This window comes from Mustela putorius, unplaced genomic scaffold (genome assembly GCF_011764305.1).
Source record: "Mustela putorius furo isolate JIRA1106 unplaced genomic scaffold, ASM1176430v1.1 tig00003898_pilon_pilon_pilon, whole genome shotgun sequence".
Taxonomy (NCBI): domain Eukaryota; kingdom Metazoa; phylum Chordata; class Mammalia; order Carnivora; family Mustelidae; genus Mustela; species Mustela putorius.
The window spans coordinates 9,794,277-9,816,053 of NW_025422047.1; the positions used below are offsets into that span (position 1 = coordinate 9,794,277).

The window sequence follows — 21,777 nt, forward strand, 5'->3', positions numbered from 1 at the left end:
ACAGTCTCTTAAATCGTGTTGGGAAAACTGGACAACATCATCCAGAAGAATGAAACTGGACCACTTTCCCACACCATACAGAAAAATAAATTAAAAAGGGATCAAAGACTTTAATGTGAGACAGGAAATCATCAAAATCCTAGAGGGAAACGCAGGCAGAAATCTCTTTGATCTCTGCCATATCAACTTATTAGACATGTGGCCAAAGGCAAGGGAAACAAAAACAAAAATGAACTACTGGGACTTCTTCAAGATAAAGAGCTTCTGCACAACAAAAGAAACATTTAACAAAACTAAAAGGCAGCTTTCAGAATGTGATAGTTGCAAATGATGTATCTGATAAAGGGTTAGTATTCAAAATCTACAAAGATTTTGTAGTATTCAAAATCTACAAACCCCCCAAAAAACAAATAATCCAGTTAAGAAATGGGCAGAAGAGGGGCATCTGGGTGGCTGAGTTGGTTAAGCATCTGCCTTCTGATCAAGTCATGATCCCAAGGTCCTGGGATCAAACCACATATCAGCTCCCTGCTCAGCGGGGAGCCTGCTTCTCCCTCTCCCTCTGCCTGCTGCTACCCCTGCTTGTGCCCCGCCCCCCCGGAAAATAAATAAACAAAAATCTTTAAAAATAAAAAAAGAAATGGGCACAAGACATGAAGAGACATTTTTCCATAGAAGATATCCAGATGGCTAACAGACACAGGAAAAGATGCTCAACGTCACGCATCATCAGGAAAATACAAATCAAAACTATGATGAGATACCACCTCACACCTGACAGAATGGTTAAAATTAACAACACAAGAAACAATGGGTGTTGGCAAGGATGTGGAGAAAGGGGAACCCTCTTGCACTGTTGGTGGGAATGCAAATGGGTACAGCCACTCCAGAGCTGTTTGGAGGTTCCTCAAAAAGTTAAAAATAGAACTACTGTATGATCCAGCAATTGCACTACAAGGTATTTACCCAAACAATAAAAAATACAGATTTGAAGGGGTATATGCACCCTGATGTTTATAGCAGCATTATCAACAATAGCCAAATTGCCTATATGTCCATCAACTGATGAAAGGATAAAGATGCACAATGGAATATTATTCAGCCATCAAAAGGAATGAAATCCTGCAAACAATGTGGATGGAGCTAGAGTGTATTATGCTAAATGAAATAAGTCAGTTAGAGAAAGACAAATACCGTATGATCTCACTCATTTGTGGAATTTAAACAAGAAAAAGATGAGCATTGGGGAAGGCAGAAAACAAAAAGGAGAAGAGGGAACCAAGCCATAAGTGACTTTTTTTTTTTTTAAGATTTTATTTATTTGACACAGAGACAGAGAGGGAGAAAGCACAAGCAGGGGGAGTGGCAGACAGAGGGATAAGCAGGCTTCCCCGCTAGGCAGGGAGCCCAATGCAGGGCTTGATCCCAGGACCCTGGGCCAAAGGCAGACACTTAACCAACTGAATTACAGATACCTGCTATAAATGACTCTTTTTTTTTTTTTCTAAAGATTTTATTTATTTATTTGATAGAGACACAGCAAGGAAGGGACATAAGCAGAGGGAGTTAGATAGGGAGAGGCAGTCTCCCCACAGAGCAGGGAGCCCAATGCAGGGCTCAATCCCAGGACCCTGGAATTACAACTCGAGTTGAAGGCAGATGCTCAACATCTGAGCTGCCCAGGTGCCCCCATAAGTGACTCTTAATGCTGGAGAACAAACAAAGGGTTGATGGAGGGGATGGACTAGGTGGGTGATGGGTCTTAAACAGGGCGCTTGTGATGAGCACTGGGTATTGTATATTATTGATGAATCAGTGAATTCTACTCCAGAAACCAATACTGCACTATGTGTTAACTAATAACATTTAAAAAAAAAGTAATCATTTTTAGGAGGCAGGCTGTTTCACATGATTTTTCTTATTATTAATCTATATATTCTAAATTTTTAAAAAGAGTGTATGTGTGCATATGTAGATAGATATGCATGTTGTATGTATATGTGAGATTTTTGGAAATATACCTAAAGAAAAAATCCAAAATATGATTAAAATTGTTAACAAAAATATTTCTTTTGGAATTTATTCATATGTCCATTTCTGTTCTTACCTGGTCTTTTGTAGATATAGTCTTATTAAAAGCATCAGCAAGTTCATACCTCTGAAGTACCAGTAACAAGAACTTGTTGGGATCCATTAAAGATGCACCAATCTGTGAAAGAAATGCAGCATCACAGTTCTACATGTACTGAATGAAGAAACGTTTGTCTCTAGTAGGACTTCAGAAATAGTATACAGTCTGCAGAAGATAATGTAGTAGTCCCTTCCATTTTTAGTTTTAACAGTAAGAAAATTTTAAATAAAGTTAAAAATAATTATAGTATCTTTTCTCATTATAAGGGATCTAAGAAGGAAAGTTAAGACATAAATATCAAAAGTGATTTCAATAGGTACCTGAAGCATAATGATATCTTTATCATACATTTCTTCTCTGCATTTAACATCTTGGTAATAAAATACCTATAAAATAAAAGGTAGAACAGAAATTACAAGAATTATTTTATTTTAAACAGAATCCTCAACAAAAACTTTTTAAAAACTTTCTCAAAATGAAAAATTCCAAGAACTCCTTAATGGGGGGTGGGGGAGAATGTTAATCTCTGAATTATTTTAAGGGATTTGTGAGATTTTGAAAGAAATATGGCATGAAAATACTTCAGAGTTTAAAATGCTCTAAATCGGGGCACCTAGGTGGCTCAGCTGGTTTGGTTAAGCATCTGCCTTCACCTCAGGTCATGATCCCAGAGTCCTGGGACCGAATCCTGTATTGGGCTCCCTGCTCAGAGGAGAGCCTGCTTCTCTCCCTCTCCCCTTGCTCTTCCTCCCAGCTCATGCTCTCTCTCTCTCTGTCATATAAATAACCAAAATGTTTAAAAGACAAAAAACAAAAAAAAAGAAGAAGAAGGGTGGTGGGTCCCCAAGTAAGGAAATCTTCAGAAAAGACCTATACTAATGGACAGGTTTCTACTGGCTTTCATTTAATCTATCTACTCAACAGGATAGAAAAACAAAAGTTTATATGGTTATCAGAACTTTCATTTCTGAGTTTCTATAAGAGAACAGGAAATAGTCAGCAAAATCTAGGGACACAAGGTAAAATCAAATAAAAGAAAGAACAATCAGAGAATGAACATACTCATAAATGTATACAGGACTTGCCATACCTGGCTAATGAGAGAGAGCCCATTTCTTCGCCACATCTCAGCAACAACCTGGGCAACCAATACCAGACAACGCAAAGGATATTCCACTAGTACCTCTACTTGAAAGTCCTCCTGAAACAGATGAGCAATTTTGTTATTTTTCAGAGGGCTTGGATGTGTCTCGAAGTTATGGCACTACACAATCCTCAGTTTTCTCATCTGTAAAATTGATGGACCTAAATGAGTAATTCGAAGTTCTTGTGATTCAGATTTCAATGTACTTACAGAGAGACATAAAAGGACTAAATTCAGTTAGGTTTCAAAATTTTTCTTCCTTCTCATCAACCAAAAGGTGTTTAGAAATAAGACATAAGTAAATCAATGCTTAAGAGTCACTTACAAAAGGCACAAATTCATGCAGTCTTGAAACAGCTCCCAGCCTGCTTAAACGCACATGAAGACCTAATGTTATTAAAAAAGAGAGAGAGAGAGGGAAAAATCAAAAAAGAATAAACCCAGTTAATTGTCTCATTAACTCCTCAAGTTTAGAATCTTATGAGATGGAAATATACATTTATTGAGTTTAGCAATGCAAACTTTTGATTTCTAATTTTGAAACACAGTAATATATTAATATTACTACTATATAATATCATATATTGTGCAAGGTGTGCTTATATATTATGTAAAAATAATATGCTGCCAAGATATTTTCTTATTCTGCTCTTAAATAAGCATAAAAAAACCTAATCATTTCTTTTTATAAAAACAGAAGTGACATAAAAATCATGTCAATTACACCATGTACAAAATTTAACTAAATTAATCAAAAAGCTACACACAGGAGCTAAAATTATAAAATTCTTAGAAGAAAACAGGGAAAAGGCTTTGATACATTAGACTTAGCAATAATTTCGAAGAACACTATCAAAAGAGAAGAAAAGCAATGCACAGAATGAGAGAAAATATTTGTACATCATATATCTGATATCTATCTCCAACAACAAATAAATATGATTAAAAAACTACAGAGGACTTGAATAAACATTTCTCAAAGAAGATATAAACATGGCCAAAGGAAAAGATGCTCAAGAGTCACTAATCATTGGGGAAATGCACATCAAAACCACAATGGGCTACACTTCATTCATTAGGAAGGCTATTAAAAAAAACAATAGAAAATAAGTGTTGGTGAAGATGTGGAAAAAAAAGAATCCTTGGGCACTGACAATGGTAAGGTAAAATGATGCAGTTGCTATGAAAATGAGTATGGGGGTGCCTGGGTGGCTCAGTAGGTTAAAGCCTCTGCCTTTGGCTCAGGTCATGATCCCAGGGTCCTGGGATCAAGCCCATATCTGGCTCTCTGCTCAGCAGGGAGCCTGCTTCCTCCTCTCTCTCTGCCTACTTGTGATCTCTTTCAAATAAGTAAATAAAGTCTTTAAAAAAAAGAAAAGAAAAGAAAATGAGTATGGAGTTTCCTCAAAAAATTAAGAAGTAGAATTACCTTATGAGCCAGCAATTCCACTTACAATACATACCACAAAGAACTGAAAATAAGGGCTCAAACAGATACTTTTATACCATATTCACAGTAACATTATTCACAACAGCCAAAAGGTGGAAGTAACCCAAACATCCATTTGTGGATGAATGCATAAACAAAACATAGTGTATACACACACACACACACACACACACACACACTCTCACTCACACACACTATGGAATATTATTCAGCCTCAAAAAGGAAGGAAATTTAAAAAGAAGGAAGGAAATTCTGATAATGCTATAACATGGATAAACTAAGGATATTGTAGTAAGTGAAATAAGCCAGTTTTTTTTTTTTTAAGATTTTTTATTTATTCATTTGACAGACAGAGATCACAAGTAGGCAGAGAGGCAGGCAGAGAAAGAGGGGGAAGCAGGCTCCCCGCTGAGCAGAGAGCCTGATCCGGGGCTCGTTCCCATGACCCGAGCCAAAGGCAGAGGCTTAACCCACTGAGCCACCGAGGCACCCAAAATAAGCCAGTTTTTAAAGGATATTGTATGATTTTAATTATGTATACCTAGAATAGTCAAGTCCTAGAAATGGAAAGTAGAAATGTGACTGCCAGGAACTACAGGGAATGGTCAGGATTGAGGCATTATATTGAATAGGTACCAAATTTCAGTGGGGAAAGATGAAAAAAATTCTGAACCTGGATGGTGGTGGTAACTACACAACAATGTGATGTACTTAATGCTACTGTATACACAGAGGAGAACAGAGTTGGGGGAAATCGGAGGGGGAGACAAAGCGTGAGAGACTATGGACTCTGAGAAACAAATGGGTTTTGGAGGGGAGGGGTATGGGGGGCTGGGTAAGGCTGGTGATGGGTATTATGGAGGGCACCTAATGCATGGAGCACTGGGTGTGGTGCATAAAACAATGAATTTTGGAACACTGAAAAAAATAAAAGAAAAAAGAAAAAAAATTAAAAATGGTTAAAATGATGAACTTTGTATTTTTTTTTTTTTAAAGATTTATTTATTTGTCAGAGAGAGAGCGAGCGAGAGCTAGCACAGGCAGACACAGTGGAAGGCAGAGTCAGAGGGAGAAGCAGGCTCCCTGCGGAGCAAGGAGCCCGATGTGGGACTTGATCCCACATGACCTGAGCCGAAGGCAGCTGCTTAACCAACTGAGCCACCCAGGCGTCCCTGAACTTTGTATTATAGGTATATTTTACTACAATTAAAAATATATATGTAGGGGCCTCTGGCTGGCTCAGTCAGTAGAGCATGCAACTGTTTTTTGTTTTTGTTTTTTTTTAAGATTTTATTTATTTTAGAGAGAGAAAGGCAAGCATAAGAGAGCAGGGGGTGGGGGAGGGAGAGGCAGAGGGGCAGTGAGAAAGCCAGGCAGAGAATATCAAGCAGACTTCCCACTGAGACCAACGAGCCTGCAGACCTGCTTAATCCCACAATGATGAGATCATGACATGAGCTGAAACCAAGAGTCAGACACTTAACTGACTGAGCCACACAGGCTCCCTGGGTATGTGACTCTTGATCTCAGGATTATGAGCTCAAGCCCCATATTGGGAGTAGAGCTTCATGACTTCCCAACTAACTAACTAAATTAGAAAGCTGCTATCGATATTATTTAAAAATAAATAAATAAATGCACTTAAATAAAGTTGTTTTAAAAAACCTGACAGGGCCAATTTACATGGAAATGCAAATCAAAGAATGATTAAATAAAATTTATGATTTCTTTAAGTGGTGAAAGAAACAATGACACAGACAGCACACTGAGTATAATCAAGCAGAGAGGGTGTTAAAAACCGGTGTTAACCATATTTCAATTAAAAAAAAAAACAATGAGAATTTAAAAATTTGCAACAACAATAAAACAAAAACAAACTATCAACAAGATTTTGCTATATTTAAGTCTGAGTGGAAGATGAGTTACCAAGTTAGTCCTTAAGTTTGTATTATAAGGATCCATTAGTTGATCCAGATAAAAAGGCCGAGGTTCACAAGCATCCTTAGATAGATGTTCTTTGAAGGACAGTGACAGTTCTTAACTGCAGTATCTGATCTGAGTATGTCTGTACATACTGAGCACAGAACAAAAACAGAAATAATTCTACTACCCTAAATATCTAAAAAACAAAGCTAATAGAAACCTGCAAAAAACAAACACTCACCAGCAAGAGTCCTAGAGAGTGGCAGATGTATGCTTACAAGATCTTCCGATACTCTGTAGGACTTAGTTTCCAGAGCATGACCACACAATTGTACTACTGTCTTGCTACTAGATATAAAACTTGTACTACACCTCATCACAGCTTTGTGACATTCTTTATAAGCCACCAGTAAGAGCTCTTCCTAAAAGAAAAATAAAAATGCAAATAGATTAACAAGTTACTTTCCTATACCACTCAATAAATATAAGCACAAATAAATATAAATAAGCAAAATAATATAAAAAATAATATAAGCACAAAATTATTTTATGTACAGCAGGGACACTGCAGAGGATCTGCGAACTAGGTGGAAGTATAAGACAGAGAGACAGACACAGACACACACACATGCACTACTATCAAAGTAAAACATTTTAAGTACCATGTAAATGATACAAACAAATTAAGAGGGAGGAAAAAGAATTATAAACAACTGGGAAGACATATTTATGAAAGCATTTTTGGGTGGGGTCTAAAAATATATGCAGAATTTTAAGTATGGGGAAAAGATGACAATAAGTGGCAGGAGAGGCGGTGGGGGGGGGAGAGAGGGGCAGGGAATCTCAAGCCGACTCCCCACTGAGCCTGGAGCCCTGCCTGCTCCCATGATCCTGAGATCATGCTCTTGCATGCTTGTCTCTTTCTCCTCCTACAATAAATATAATCTTTAAAAAAAAAAAAAAAGTCATGTGCTCTCCTGACTACTCTCTCTCTAAAATAAAATCTTGTGCTCACTTTGGCAGCACATATACTAAAATAAAATCTAAAAAAAAAAAAAAAAAAAAAGTCGCATACTCTAATGACTGAGGTGACAGTGGCATCATAAGCAGAGATGGGGGTAAACAGAGAAAAAAGGGGAAGTCCAATTCCTGTTCAGTCACCATGGAAGAATAAAAAACTAGATAAATCAAAGGATTTATGGATGAAATTAATGAGCAGTTAAGCTGGAAATATGTCTTGGCAAGTATGTGAATGTATTGATTATGTCTGAAGTGTAATGATGTCAATACAATGCTTCAGAAAGAATTAATGAGTGTTACTGAAGATGACAGATTGGAGGGTAATGTTAGAAGACAAAAGAACCAAGACGAAGATTACCAATAAGTCTAACTGTAAGGGGACAGGGTCTTAACTGAGGTGGGGGCAGTCAAGGCAAAAGAGAGAGAACACATAGGAAATAAGTTAGAATTATAAAATAAATTTAGGATAAGGAAAACTCAAATTGGGGATAGTATGCCAGGGAGAGAAGAGTCAAACTGACTTTTCAACACCATGTCTCTTACACTAATTTTATCCCAAAAAAGGGATTCTATGAGCAAGTAAATTAGGAATATTCCACGTAGAAATGAGTACATTGATTATTTAAAGGGTTTGAGAAGTTCAGTGGCATTTAAAAAAATCCTATTTGAACTCGTTCAACCTAGCATTTCTCAATCTTATGTGAACACAGAACTTTTCCCCTGAAAAATCTGTTAACATCTAACACACAGAATGCAGTGGCTCTGAGACTTTTCTGTGTGGATGAATGTATGAATCACAGTGAACAAGGGAAGCTGAGAAGGGAAAGTGCAAGATGGAAGTAGAAAGAAATGATGACAAACCAATTTAATATATTTTGAATTTGAAATATCAGTATAAGATCTAAGCAAGAATATCTAGCACATAAACAGAAATGATATTATAACTTAGGACAGTCATCTCTGCAGTTTTTTTTTTTTAAGATTTTATTTATTTATTTGACAAAGAGAAAGAGAGATCGCAAGAAGGCAAAGATGCAGGCAGAGGGGGAGGAGGAAGCAGGCTCCCTGCTGAGTAGAGAGCCAGATATGGGCCTCTATCCCAGGGCCCTGGGATCACAACCTGAGCTGAAGACAGAGGCTTAACCCCACTGAGCCACCCTGGCGCCCCTCATCTCTGCAGTTTTAACTGAGTGGTAGAAAGGAAAGACCTAAAACTAGAAGAAGAGAATATTGGGAATGTCTCGTTTAGTAGGTAGAAAGAATTGGGGCAGGGGGAAGAAATCACTGAAGTCTTAACAAATCAATAACAGAAGTATTAGAATAAGTAGGTTTGTAAAAATCAGGGGGAAAGAAAGTTTCAAAAAGATTTAAGGTACTCAACAGGGGCACCTGGGTGGCTCAGTTGGTTAAGTATCTGCCTTTGGCTCAGGGTCCTAGGATCCAGCACTGTGTGGGCCCCCTGCTCAGCGAGGAGTCTGCTTCTCCCTGTGCCCGTGCCCCAATCCCTGCTCGTACTCTCTCTCTCTCAAATTAATAAATAAAGTCTTGAAAGAAAAAAAAAAAGATTAAGGTACTCAACAGAATACAATGACACACATTTGAAGGAAGATGGGGACTTAGAAAAGATTCTCTGAATTTGGTTACTACATAGATCCTTTGAAATTTTTTTCAAAAAGCAGTTCCAATCAATTGTTAAGGGCAGAAAGCAGACCCTAAAGAAGTTTCAGAAGCTAGAGTGACAAGATCAAATGTAGATGACTTCAGAAAGTTTGGTAAATGTCAAGATGAGCAATGCATACTTTGACCTCATCTTAAATTTAATTATGCATGCCCTCCATAGGTGAGGGCTGCCAAAAAATATGTGATATGGCTAGTTGCTGGACAATGTTTCCTGTCCTTATTGTTCTACAAAGCTACAGTGCTAGATTAAATCCTGTCATGTCTGTACAACTGCTACTCTGAACCTGTGATCAACTGCTCATGGTGAAGCAGAAGAAAGGAGGAAACAAGAGAGTTCACAGTTCACAGGGGTAGCAGAGACAACTAAGGGGCTTTTATTCTTATTGATTTTAAGGAAAGAGGAGTCCTGTGTGTGTACAGGCAGATGAATGAAAGAGTGGGAAATAACAGAGGAGACAAATAAGCCAATTCTAGGAAGAAGTAGCTTAGGACCAAGAGCCTAGGTAGAGACCTCAGTTTTAGAAAGAAAGAGATGAAAAGAATAGGACCAAGTGTGAAGACACAAAGAAACTTAATGAATAGACTGTGTCATGTAAGAATAGAGAAACTTGAGAAATCAAAAGAATTTGATTCAGACAATGTCAGTTTTCTCAAAATAGAAATAAATGATGTCATCTAGGGTAGGACTGTGTGTTTTAAGAGGGCTATGGTCTAAAATTATTGCATAAGGAAATATATTAGCTCTATATTTTGAAATTAATTTTCTTAATGGTTTAATATGCATAACAGAGCTCTTGACTGAACAAATATCCACCCTTTTCTACTACTGAAATAGTTTAAAGTGTATGTGATCCTAATTTTCACACTAACATTGATGTCCAAGGAAAAAATGAATACATATATAAATAAATGTGTTTTGTCATATTGTTTAAACCCACTATTCCCAGACGTAATGAAACTACTATGGGGGACATTTTTAAATTAAGTATAAAAAACTGGATTCTTGGGATGCCTGGGTGGCTCAGTCCGTTAAGCGGCTGCCTTCAGCTCAGGTCGTGATCCCAGCGTCTTGGGATCAAGTCCCGCATAGGGTTCCTTGCTCTGCAGGGAGCCTGCTTCTCCCTCTGCCTCTGCCTATTGCTCTGCTTGCCTGTATTCTCTCTCTGACAAATAAATAAATAAAATCTTTGGGGAAAAAAAACCAAAACTGGATTCTCTGAGGCACCTGGGTAGCTCAGTCAGTTAAGCCTCTGACTTGATTTTGGCTCAGGTCATGATCTCACGCTTGTGAGATCCAGGCCGGTGCTGGGCTCCATGCTCAGTGGGGAGACTGCTTGAGATTCTCAATCCTTCTCCCTCTGCCCCACCCCCTGCTCATGCTCTCTCTCTCTCTCTCTAAATAAACAGAATCTTTAAAAACAAACGAACAAAAACCAAACACTGGATTTTCCTTCTAAATTTAGTAAGACAGGTGGCTTAGTTGGTTAAGCATCTGCCTTTGGCTCAGGTCATGATCCCAGGGTCCCTAGGATTAAGCCCTGCATGGGCTTCCCTATTCAGCGGGAAGCCAGCTTCTCCCTCTATCAGTATTCCCTCTCTTGCTGTCTCTCTCTCTCTAATAAATAAAAATCTTTTAAAAAACTCTTTTTTTGGAAAAATAAATTTAGTAAGAAAAATTCAAACACACAAGTAATAAAACTTTACCTCAAGCAAGTTGCTACATAAAACTTTACTACTGATAACCATTAGAGCACTTAAAAAGGCACTGATCCTACTAATAAATTTTACTTACATCACATGCACACCACTCTTGGAACATGAGTAAAATATTCTTTAATTGCATCTGTATAGCAATGGCAGCCTCCCAGTCAGGATCCACTTCTATGTGCTGCCCAACCTGTCTTCTGATTTCTTCCATTCCCTATAAGAAAAGAATGATTACTATATATGTATATAGTGGGCCCTCCTTCTTTGCTCCTCTACTGTCAAAATATAAAATTGTTAGGATTCATATTCATATATGCATAGCTTTCTTAACATGGCTATTATACAAGTTCAAATTGAGTTCAAATTCCAGCAGTCACTTTCTAGCTGCATGTGACCTTGGGTCAAATTATTTCTAGACTTCAATTCCCTTATATGGAAAATGAAAATAAGAGCAACTACCTTATAAGACTGCTATGATGCTCAGCAGAGATAATGCATGTAAAGTGGTTACTATCATATTATATAGTAAGCTTTCAATAAACATTAAAGAGTAATTTAAAGTATTAAATAGTTAATAAACATTAACTAAAGCATACAAAATTATACCTATTAAAGATCTATTAAAGCGGAATCAGTGAGGCAGTATTTAAATTTAATTCTACTTTACTAGATACAGTCTTCCTCAAATAACAATCAATATTTGCTTAAAACAAAGAAAGACTGGGGCTAAATTTTTAAAAATAAATTTATTTTACTGATGTACAGAAGAACTATCATACCTGCATACAGGTAAGAATCTTCAAAAAAGACCGAAAACCTTCTAGAAACTGCATTCTTAATCTTTCTGTCCATGCTGTGGGCTTGCTGATTAGGATATACCTATCATTTCAAAAGACAAAGAAATATTTCACTTTCCCAGTTCGAGATAATTTTAAAGTTATCAGAGCCATAGACAATGTTGATTCATCAACATTATGGATTCTAATTTCTTAAAATAATCAGAAGCTCTAGGCAGAGCTACAATTATACCAGCAAAATGTGAAGGCTCCGTGAGGGGCAGTTATCAAAGTTAAGCCTGAATTCTCTACTCAGAAGTTGTTCTGCTTAAGCGAACCTTGGAAGCAACCTAGCCTATTACAGATAGACAGCCACAATACAGATTTTCTAGGTGCTAAAAATATGTGAATTTCCCCTTCTCCTTGTCATTAGAGATTTTTCTATTTAGGTAAGGATATAGGAGAGAAGTTGTTAATAACCATTCAAAGACTGGGAAAACATTAAAGTTAACATCCAAACCAGCAACCCTAAAGTTTTAACATATGGTAAAGTATCTAGGGGTGTGCTGACTCTAAAGTATTCATTGTAGAGAATAACTATAGTTGGAAACACATAATACAAAATAAAATGTGATAAAACAATGAGGTGATTATGCACCACTTCCCTGGATTAAAAAAATAACTCAGCTACAAGAATATTTCACAGTAATAAGGGTCACAGTAAAGAGATTTTTCCTGTACAGTATACCTAGGAATAATAAATACACTGATTTAATGCTGTTGCTTTTAAGTAGAGCCATTTGGCATTTTTGTGCATTTTTTGCTTGTCTGTTTTGCATACATGTTAATTAATGCATAATTTGTGAAGCACACTGGCTAAATGGTGATTCACTACTGAATTTACCTACCATCTCTGTACTGAAGTTGTGATGATGTAGTAATTTGCTGAACCTGAGATAAAGATTTATAGTCACATTTAAAAACTGAGGAATTTGAAAAGGTCTGGAAACTTCCCTTAGTAATATCAAGGATCCAATGCATAATTCCAGAGCTCTGTAAAACGAGTTTTTGTTTTTGTTTTTTTAAGATTTATTTAAGAGAGAAAGAGAAAGAGAGAGAGCAGGTCAGAATGCAGGGAGGCACAGAGGGAAAGGGAAAAAAGCACGTTTCCCACTGAGCTTGAAGTCCAATGCTGGGCTCCATCTCATGAACCTGAGATCATGACCTGAGCCGAAATCAAAAGCCAGTCACTTCACTAAGCACCCAGATGCCCCTGTCAAGTGTATTTTTAAGCAAACTGAACTATTTCTAGGTTAGTTTGGAAGCCTGTTTCCACCCCTCTATGCCCTAAATGGTCACTAAAAGAAGTAGACAAAATTAAGATTTTTCCCCACTGGGGACTAAAAATAATTAATTCAATACACCTTGGAGCTCTTCAATTTAAACAGTAAACTAAATGAAATGTGTTTTGTTTTAATATATTCTCAAAAGAATTTTCTGAAACTTCTGATTTATTGAATACTTTTATATCACAACCCTTATAATCACCAATTCTAAAATAAATGGAAACTTAATTCCTTTTAAGTCCAACAATCCCAAAAGTGATCTATCATGTGATTCCAACTTTACTTTAAAAGGAAATTCTATTCTCTTCACCAAAAAAAATTAAGAAACCCCTGATGAGCATCAATAACTTGGGTGTATGTATGAAAAAGGGAGTTAAAAAGAAACTCAGATCAACAAGATTATCTGAAACCATGTACAAATAGACTACGTAAAAGGGAAGGAACAAAGTGACCCTAGAGACCCAAAGTTCCTGTAAAAGGCCCCTCTCAATACCTCCTTTGTTAACCAGGCTGTAACTCTATATAAGAAGCATTCAGTTAAAACATTTATTGACATGAGACAATAACAGTTCCTTGTACTTGCCATCATTATAAGAAGAATTCTAAATAACCAAAAGGATGCAAAGTCTATTTATAAAATGGAATACATAAGCACACTGTGATTAATAGGTACCCTTACCTTTTGACTTGAACAACTTACTTTAGATCACATATTACTGCATATACTCTTCCCAACTTGTCCTGGCTATAACCCTGGAAGTTAAATTTATTGTTCCTGTCTAAGTATTCAGGCAAAACTTCTAGCAGGGTTTCAGTAATGACAGAGATAACATTCTGCTCTTCAATAAGATGTCGAGCCTGCAGAGTATTTCAAGAATATTCTTTAGTATTAACTCGTGATAGTATGGACTTAATTTATTCATTCATTTGGTTGGTCAGTGAGTCATTTTAAATGTTCCAAATAAATGCATCAAACACAGTCCTTAGTCTCACAGAACAGCAAATTCTGAGATGCTATTTTCTTTCTTTCCTTTTTTAAAAATTAACTTATAATGTATTATTTGCTTCAGGTGTACAGGTCTGTGAATCTTCAGTCTGACACAATTTATAGCACTCACTATAGCACATACCCTCCCCAATGTCTATCACCCAGCTACCCTATCCCTCCTCTCCCAACCCCCAGCAACCCTCAGTTTGTTTCCTGAGATTAAGAGTCTCTTATGGTTTGTCTCCCTCCCCGGTCCCATCTTGTTTCATTTTTTTTCTCTGAGACGTTATTTTCCAAAAGTGATAATTTCTTACTCCTCAGTAACCCCTGTCTGGATACTCATCACACAGCCCATCACACAGGTTATCTACATAAATGTGCACCATCGGTAATCACATGATGAGCAAAATAGAACACAGATATACTTCATGACTTCTATCATATTACTATCTATCCTATTCTATTACTATCTATTACTATATCTCTTTCACTTCTTTTTTTTTTTTTAAAGATTTTATTTATTTATTTGTAAGAGAGAGAGCGAGCGAGAGTGAGCACAGGCAGACAGAGTGGAAGGCAGAGTCAGAGGGAGAAGCAGGTTCCCTGCAGAGCAAGGAGCCCGCCCGATGTGGGACTCGATCCCAGGACGCTGGGATCATGACCTGAGCCGAAGGCAGCTGCTTAACCAACTGAGCCACCCAGGGGTCCCTCTCTTTCACTCCTAATCCACTGTCTCTTCTCCACCCTTTTCTCTCACCTTTGACATGGGGAAGTAACAATAGTTAACCAAACTATCGAGAAGAAACTTGAAAAGTAGTAGTATTTAAAAAAAAAGCAGAATTCTCCACTCTCTTCCCAGGCCTATACAGTACCTTATCAGTACTATTTCATGCAAATGCTTCAGAGTACTCTCTCCTTCTGCTTTGTTTTATCTTAATCTATACCCCTGCCTCCAAACAATAACTACAGAATAAAAGAACAGCAAAAAAAAGTAATATGGATATTGAAAAGACACAGCTCTCATTAGTGTAGAATTTGAGAAACCAGTTCTGGACTTCACCAGCAGAGATCAGGACCACTGGACAACAGTCATGCCAGCACTCCCACTCCAAAGCTATCTTGTCCTTGGTACCCATTAACGTATAGTTCACATGCAAATACTACTGAAGTATTCAATTTTCCAAATGAAATTAGCCCAATATACTCCTCCGACATTATTTTAATTTGATTCACTACTAGGCAAATTCTTAAAAAGCAAAACAGGTTTTACTTGGAAAGGTTGCAAATAAATGATCAATACATACCAGAGTAGGAACAGTAAACATCTGAACTGAGAGTGCAGTTACCGAGATACTTCTGTCATGATCATCACTGATATACTCTTTCTGCAGCTGTTTATAATACTGAAAGACAGAATAGTAAGTGGAGAATAAATGATAAATTGTTGAAAACTTTCAGAATCCCAATTTTAATAGGTGCTGCAGATTTGTTTCTACACATATGATGGAAAGTAATGTAATTCCTATTTCTTTCTTTTTTAAATATGTATTTTTTAAGTAATCTCTACACCCAACATGGGGCTTCAACTTACAGCCCCAAGATCAAGAGTTGCCTGGTCCACTGACTGAGCCAGCAAGGTGCCCCTATAATTCCTATTTCTAAAGAGAAGACAGTATGGTGAACAAAAATATATTAGAGAATAACAAACAAAAGACCAAATATGAACTCGGCTACCCAATCTAGCAGAGTTGTATGTGAAAACTATAAAAAGACCAAAAAAACCACACACACATCTAAGAGTCATAGCAGACTGTGGTAGTGCCGTATATCCTTTCTCTAAACAGAACCTGGGACAATCTTTAGCAGATACTATTGCAGTGGTATAGGGCAGAGGCAATATTCGAAGTACCTAAAAACTGATAGGACCCAGAAAACCAACCAATTGAATTCAATCCAACCTTAGACAGAATGGATGCTGGCTGCAAATAACTTCTTCTTCTTCTTTTTTTTTTTTTTTAAAGATTTCATTTATTTATTTGACAGACAGAGATCACAAGTAGGCAGAGAGGCAGGCAGAGAGAGAGGAGGAAGCAGGCTCCCCGCTGAGCAGAGAGCCCGATGTGGGACTCGATCCCAGGACCCTGAGATCATGACCTGAGCGGAAGGCAGCGGCTTAACCCACTGAGCCACCCAGGCGCCCCTGCAAATAACTTCTTAACTATACTGGTGCAGCTGGTTAAATATACTGGTTCAGCTTAACTATACCAGCTGAAAATCAACCTGATATAGTGGGAAGCAAAAATAATAATACATCCAGTCATGTATCAAGCACAGTGTTAGATCCTTGACCTACATATTTAATTTTATCCACTAGAATTCCTACAAAGAAGTAATCATGATATTAAAAAAAAAAATCCAATTTAAGTAAGGAGAAGAACTTTTGTAGAAGAAAAAAAATACTCATTTCAGATCACAGATATGGTCCAATATTCTAAGAATTTTAGAAAAATAGAGTTAAATAGCTTGAGCTGTTACTATCTTTCAAGCAACTAAATGTGTTACTTTTAACACTCTACTTGTAAAATCCAGAGAGTGCAGGTATCTTGTTCCATAGTACCATTATTTCATTCTCTGCTTTCAATTCCATCCTGGATCCTACCTCTGACCAGTTTTAATTTTATAGAATTGTCTGTAACTCAAAATCAGAGGAAACCAACAATTACTTATTGGATACCTTTTTAACTTCTTTTATTTTATATATATATAAATATAAATAAATATAAATATAAATACACACACCCCCCCACACACACATAAAATTTTTTTTTCTTAAATAGTCTCCACACCCAATGTGGGGCTTGAGCTCACATCCCTGATATCAAGAGTCACATGGTCTACTGACTGAACTAGCCAGGCACCCCTTGGATACCTCTGTACAAGGCAAAGTGAAAGATTCAAAAAGTCCTTGCAATCTAACTTGAGAGATAGATCCCGCCCCTTGTAAATTACATATATATAAAAATATAAGAGACAGACAACAGATCAATAAAACCATATTAAAAGGCTGTATGTTTTCTCTATGTTTTAGCCTCCATTAAGTATAATTCTTGCTCATCTAATTTCTGCCTTCCTTTAGCATGCATACCTGTTCCTTTCCTTGCTATACCTTTCAACTAGTCACTTCTACTCATTATTATTTTATTTGTTATAAAACAGACAAATGATTAGGAAGAATAAATGCACATGTGAATGTGATAACTTCCTATTGCTCTGTCCAGGCAAATAATAGGTCATTTTCCACCTATCTCCACTCTGAGACTACTGCTTCCATACTCCCAAATGTGAAAAATAAATGGACTTTTGACAAAAAAATAAACCACAAAGTTAAATTCTTGATTCATAATTGTCTTTGTTTCTACAGCTTCATTTCCAAAATGGTTTTCTTTTTCTATTATTGATACCTATTTATAAAGAGTAATTACCTTCACAAATTCCATAGCAAAGAATTTTTTGTACTCCATCTCCATAAAAAAACTACTGAAGATCAATTCGTGAAGAATCTTACGGGCACCTACAGATCATTTTGGGGGGAAGTGGAAGAATAACACAAAGGCAAATAAAAAAATTCCAGCTATTAGAAGTGTTAGAATATTATAAAAATATTTCACATATTAATAGACCTCAAGGACCCAAATATGAGTAGCATTTAATCCATTAATAATAGCAAGAATTTAAAATACATATATGCCTTTTCCCTGTTTCTGCCCCTCTACTTTGCTTTACTTCACTTTACCTTGTCCAAACTTTCTCCACTCCTTTTTACTCTATTTTACTCAAAATTACGCTTACTCTGTGTCTTCCCTTTTCCATTCACTTTAGCTTTTTTCTCATCTTTCGCTTTTTGTTCTGCATTCGGATTTTTTTAAATAAATTTTTTATAAACATATATTATTAGCCCCAGGGGTACGGGTCTGCGCATCGCCAGGTTTACACACTTCACAGCATTCACCATAGCACATTGCATTGGGATTTTTAAAGTTTTTAAAATTTTTTTATTTATTTGACACAGAGATACAGAGTACAAGTAGGCAGAGCAGGAGGCAGAGGGAGAGGGAGAAACATCCTCGCTGAGCAGGGAGCCCAATGTGGGGCTCGATCCCAGGACTCTGGGATCACAACCTGAGCTGAAGGCAAATGTTTAATGACTGAGCCACCCAGACGCTTCTGCATTTGGATTTTTTTTTAAGATTTTATTTATTTATTTGATAGAGATTACAAGTAGTCAGAGAGGCAGGCAGAGAGAGAGAGAGAGAGAGAGAGAGAGAGGAGAAAGCAGGCTCCCCGCTGAGCAGAGAGCCCGATGCAGGGCTCAACCCCAGGACCCTGAGACCATGACCTGAGCTGAAGGCAGAGGCTTTAACCCACTGAGCCACCCAGGCGCCTCTGCATTTGGATTTTTAAAATAAAAATTAACATACCTTTAATAATGTCATTACTACATGAATATATACATACTCTTTTTACTGGTCCTGACTAAACAAAAAGACACTATAATTAAAAGATAGTAGCCCTGGGTTTTAACACAGAAGAATACATATTGATTGGTTAGCTTTTTCTTAAAATACAGTAGCTCATCAATCAAGATCACTGTTTTAATAAACAAAAAAGATTATAGCTCCAATTTAAGGTCAAGCTTCATGGCAAGCATCTTACCAAAGATCTACCTACCTTTATAAAGCTTTGCATCCCAAAGCATTAACCTGCTTATAAGACAGGGATTCTCAGAGCCAGGTTCTTCTCTAAGGCATGCTTGGCAAAAGATCTGTCTAAAGTCACCTACAAACAAAAGAACTCAGATAATTTTTATTCTCACAATATTCCTCCCAAAAGTATGTTTGCTACAATAACATGTGAAAAAACTAACAATCTTCCCAGTTTGATATCAAGAATAATTCTGTCAATATCAAAGAATAAAAGCCAATAAAATATTATTTGGAGCATTTGAGATGCAATTCTGAAAATTAATCAAAATGTATAAACCAAAAATGAAAAAGAAATTTGTTTTATACTCAATGACATTTTCAAATTCGTGGCTATTTCAAAAACCAGTATTTTATGAGAAATAAGAAAAACAGGCAATATGCTTACTTGAATAGCTCATAATTTTGTTCATCCAGGAGCCAAGACGCAAAGCAAATTTCTGATGAGCCATAACCTCAGAGTGTAATACTTCTACATGAAGTGGATGTTGAGAGACATTTTCTGAATGGCTCTATAAGTGAAAGGAATAATAAAAACAAAACACTAGTTTTAAAATTTGTTTTAACTAGGTAATCTATTCTTCAAAAAAATCTTATGTAACACTTACAGCTTCAAATCTCTGGGTCTAAATGGCCCAATCCTACCTTTACATAGGATGCCAAACCACTTCAACAATGTAATTGTTCTACTTCGGCTCTTGTAATGTGAATTCCTCTTATAATTCTCTTTCAACCCGAATTTAGAAAATTACCTTTATATCTTCCTTTGCTTCCTGGCAAGCAGCAAAAGCACCTGCTTTGACAGCTCGACGACCCTAATTATAAACAGACATGAGAATTAAGTAGTAGACTGACAATCCCAATCAATAAGTAATATGTAGTCCAAAGGCCTACTGAGCTTTTAATCATTCGTCAACTGCCTAAAAGTCCTAAGATGGGCAATACCTGGAAGATAAAAATAAACGTTTAACACCTTTATGAAGCTTCAGAACTTTTGATACTGGCTAGTAGAGAATATACTTGAGGATGCTGGATTTCCTGCTTGGTAAGAATGTCAGTCCTTCATTTGCTATAGTGTATTCTATTTCTATTCAATAATAATAATTTATGTTTTTACTAAACTCCTGGTACATGTTTTAAATACTTTTCATGCAAGTGTCTGGGTCTTTCAGTCGGGTAAGCATCTGCCTTCAGCTCAGGTCATGATCCCAGGGTCCTGGGATTGAGCCCCGTGTCAGGTTCCCTGCTCGGGTGAAACTGCTTCTCTCTGTCCCTCTGACTGCCATTCTCCTTGCTTGTGCTCTCTCACCCTCTCTCTCTGTCAAATAAATAAAATCTTAAAAAAAAAAATAAGTAAGTAAATACTTGCTATGAATGAAATTTACAAGTTCCACAACATGTGTTCCACAATACACCTGGCATCCACCAGTGGATGACAGGTATGACCAGGATATTGATTCCTCAAGCCCTAGGATCACTACACTGATTACTAATGCCATGCTGCTTCTTCCACTATATTACACTCCTCTCAAGGACAAGGATTAAGTTAATATTGTCTCTATATACATGAGGAGCACAGTTTGCTTTGGACAGATTTTTTTTTTTTAAGATTTTATTTATTTATTTGACAGACAGAGATCACAAATAGGCAAAGAGGCAGGCAGAGAGAGAGGAGGAAGCAGGCTCCCCACTGAGCAGAGACCCCCGTTGCGGGGCTCGATCCTAGGACTCTGGGATCATGACCTGAGCCAAAGGCAGAGGCTTTAACCCACTGAGCCAACCAGGTGCCCCTGGAAAGATATTTTTTCAAAAGCTAAACCACAGAACCAGTATTATACTAAAAGCAGCTATAACAAATAATGTTAAAAATGTCAAAATTGACGCATTTATTCATACACTCAATAATTACAGAATACTATTTTAATAAATAATTATATAAACTGACTGAAGCTGACATTCTTAACTACTTTTCACCAAATAGTAACTTTCCAATTATTTAGAATAAAAGAAGAAAGCTAATAGTTTATCTACAATTACGATATACAGAAAAATCAAGTTTTACCAATTAACCTAGGATATAAGGAATAAAAGAAGAGTATGATTGTTCCTAACACATTGTATTACTAAAGAGCACTTGGCAAGGGCTCAGTCAACACCTGACTCCCAGGAAGCTGATGTAAGGGAGCACAAGAATTCAAACGAAGCCCACAAACCTCTTTGTCTATGGCAGTGGTGTGCAGCTGGGCCTCTGCGAGTTCACAGTCAAGAGCTCTTTGTAGACTGTATATGACATGGTCATATGAATGGTGTTCATCATTGAAAAGGACACAGTAGTATCTCTCATTTTTCTCCCTGTTTAAAAAAAAAAAAGATGGATACTCAGATACTAAAACAAATAAAGAAAAATGTGAAAAATAGACTAAAATAATATGTAATATCTGTACCAAAGCACCACCATGTAGTTTTTTGTGTATGAGAAAGTACCACAGCAACACTGATAAATAAAGTTATTTTAAGTGTTACAGTGTCATGAAACTTTAAAAACCCTGATAAAAGTATTACCATTTCATCTTTTTATTAATGTAATCAATGCTCTGTAATCAGAGCTTTCTCAATGTAAATTATTACTTTAGTGGCAATATGTGTTTTTTTGTAAAAATTTTATTTGTTTATTTGTCAGAAAGAGGGAGAGAGAGAGCAAAAGCAGGGAGAATGGCAGACAGAGAAATCCTGGGATCATAACCTGAACTGAAGGCAGATGCTTAACCAACTGAGCCACCTAGGAGTCCCTGGCAATGTTTTTAACACTGCTCTTAACTCTTGCTAATCTCTTACTGCACAAAGGGAGACAG

The 21,777-nt window shown here is 36.8% G+C and overlaps 1 protein-coding gene across 4 annotated transcripts in view; it reads right to left on the bottom strand.

Moving 5' to 3' along the window:
• The window catches only part of UBR1 (ubiquitin protein ligase E3 component n-recognin 1), a 143,621-nt gene that overhangs the window by 75,165 nt on the left and 46,679 nt on the right, over positions 1-21,777 (bottom strand). For all 4 annotated transcript variants that reach the window (XM_013055459.2, XM_004751218.3, XM_045067680.1 and 1 more), the window contains exons 6-19: positions 21,139-21,277; positions 19,678-19,740; positions 19,314-19,437; positions 18,894-19,001; positions 17,648-17,736; positions 15,470-15,568; positions 13,878-14,035; positions 11,835-11,934; positions 11,141-11,269; positions 6,890-7,070; positions 3,601-3,662; positions 3,222-3,332; positions 2,452-2,517; positions 2,108-2,209 (exon numbers count right to left, since the gene is read on the bottom strand). In XM_013055459.2, coding sequence (XP_012910913.1) covers positions 2,108-2,209; positions 2,452-2,517; positions 3,222-3,332; positions 3,601-3,662; positions 6,890-7,070; positions 11,141-11,269; positions 11,835-11,934; positions 13,878-14,035; positions 15,470-15,568; positions 17,648-17,736; positions 18,894-19,001; positions 19,314-19,437; positions 19,678-19,740; positions 21,139-21,277 — 1,531 coding nt within the window. The remainder of the gene's footprint in view (positions 1-2,107; positions 2,210-2,451; positions 2,518-3,221; positions 3,333-3,600; positions 3,663-6,889; positions 7,071-11,140; positions 11,270-11,834; positions 11,935-13,877; positions 14,036-15,469; positions 15,569-17,647; positions 17,737-18,893; positions 19,002-19,313; positions 19,438-19,677; positions 19,741-21,138; positions 21,278-21,777) is intronic.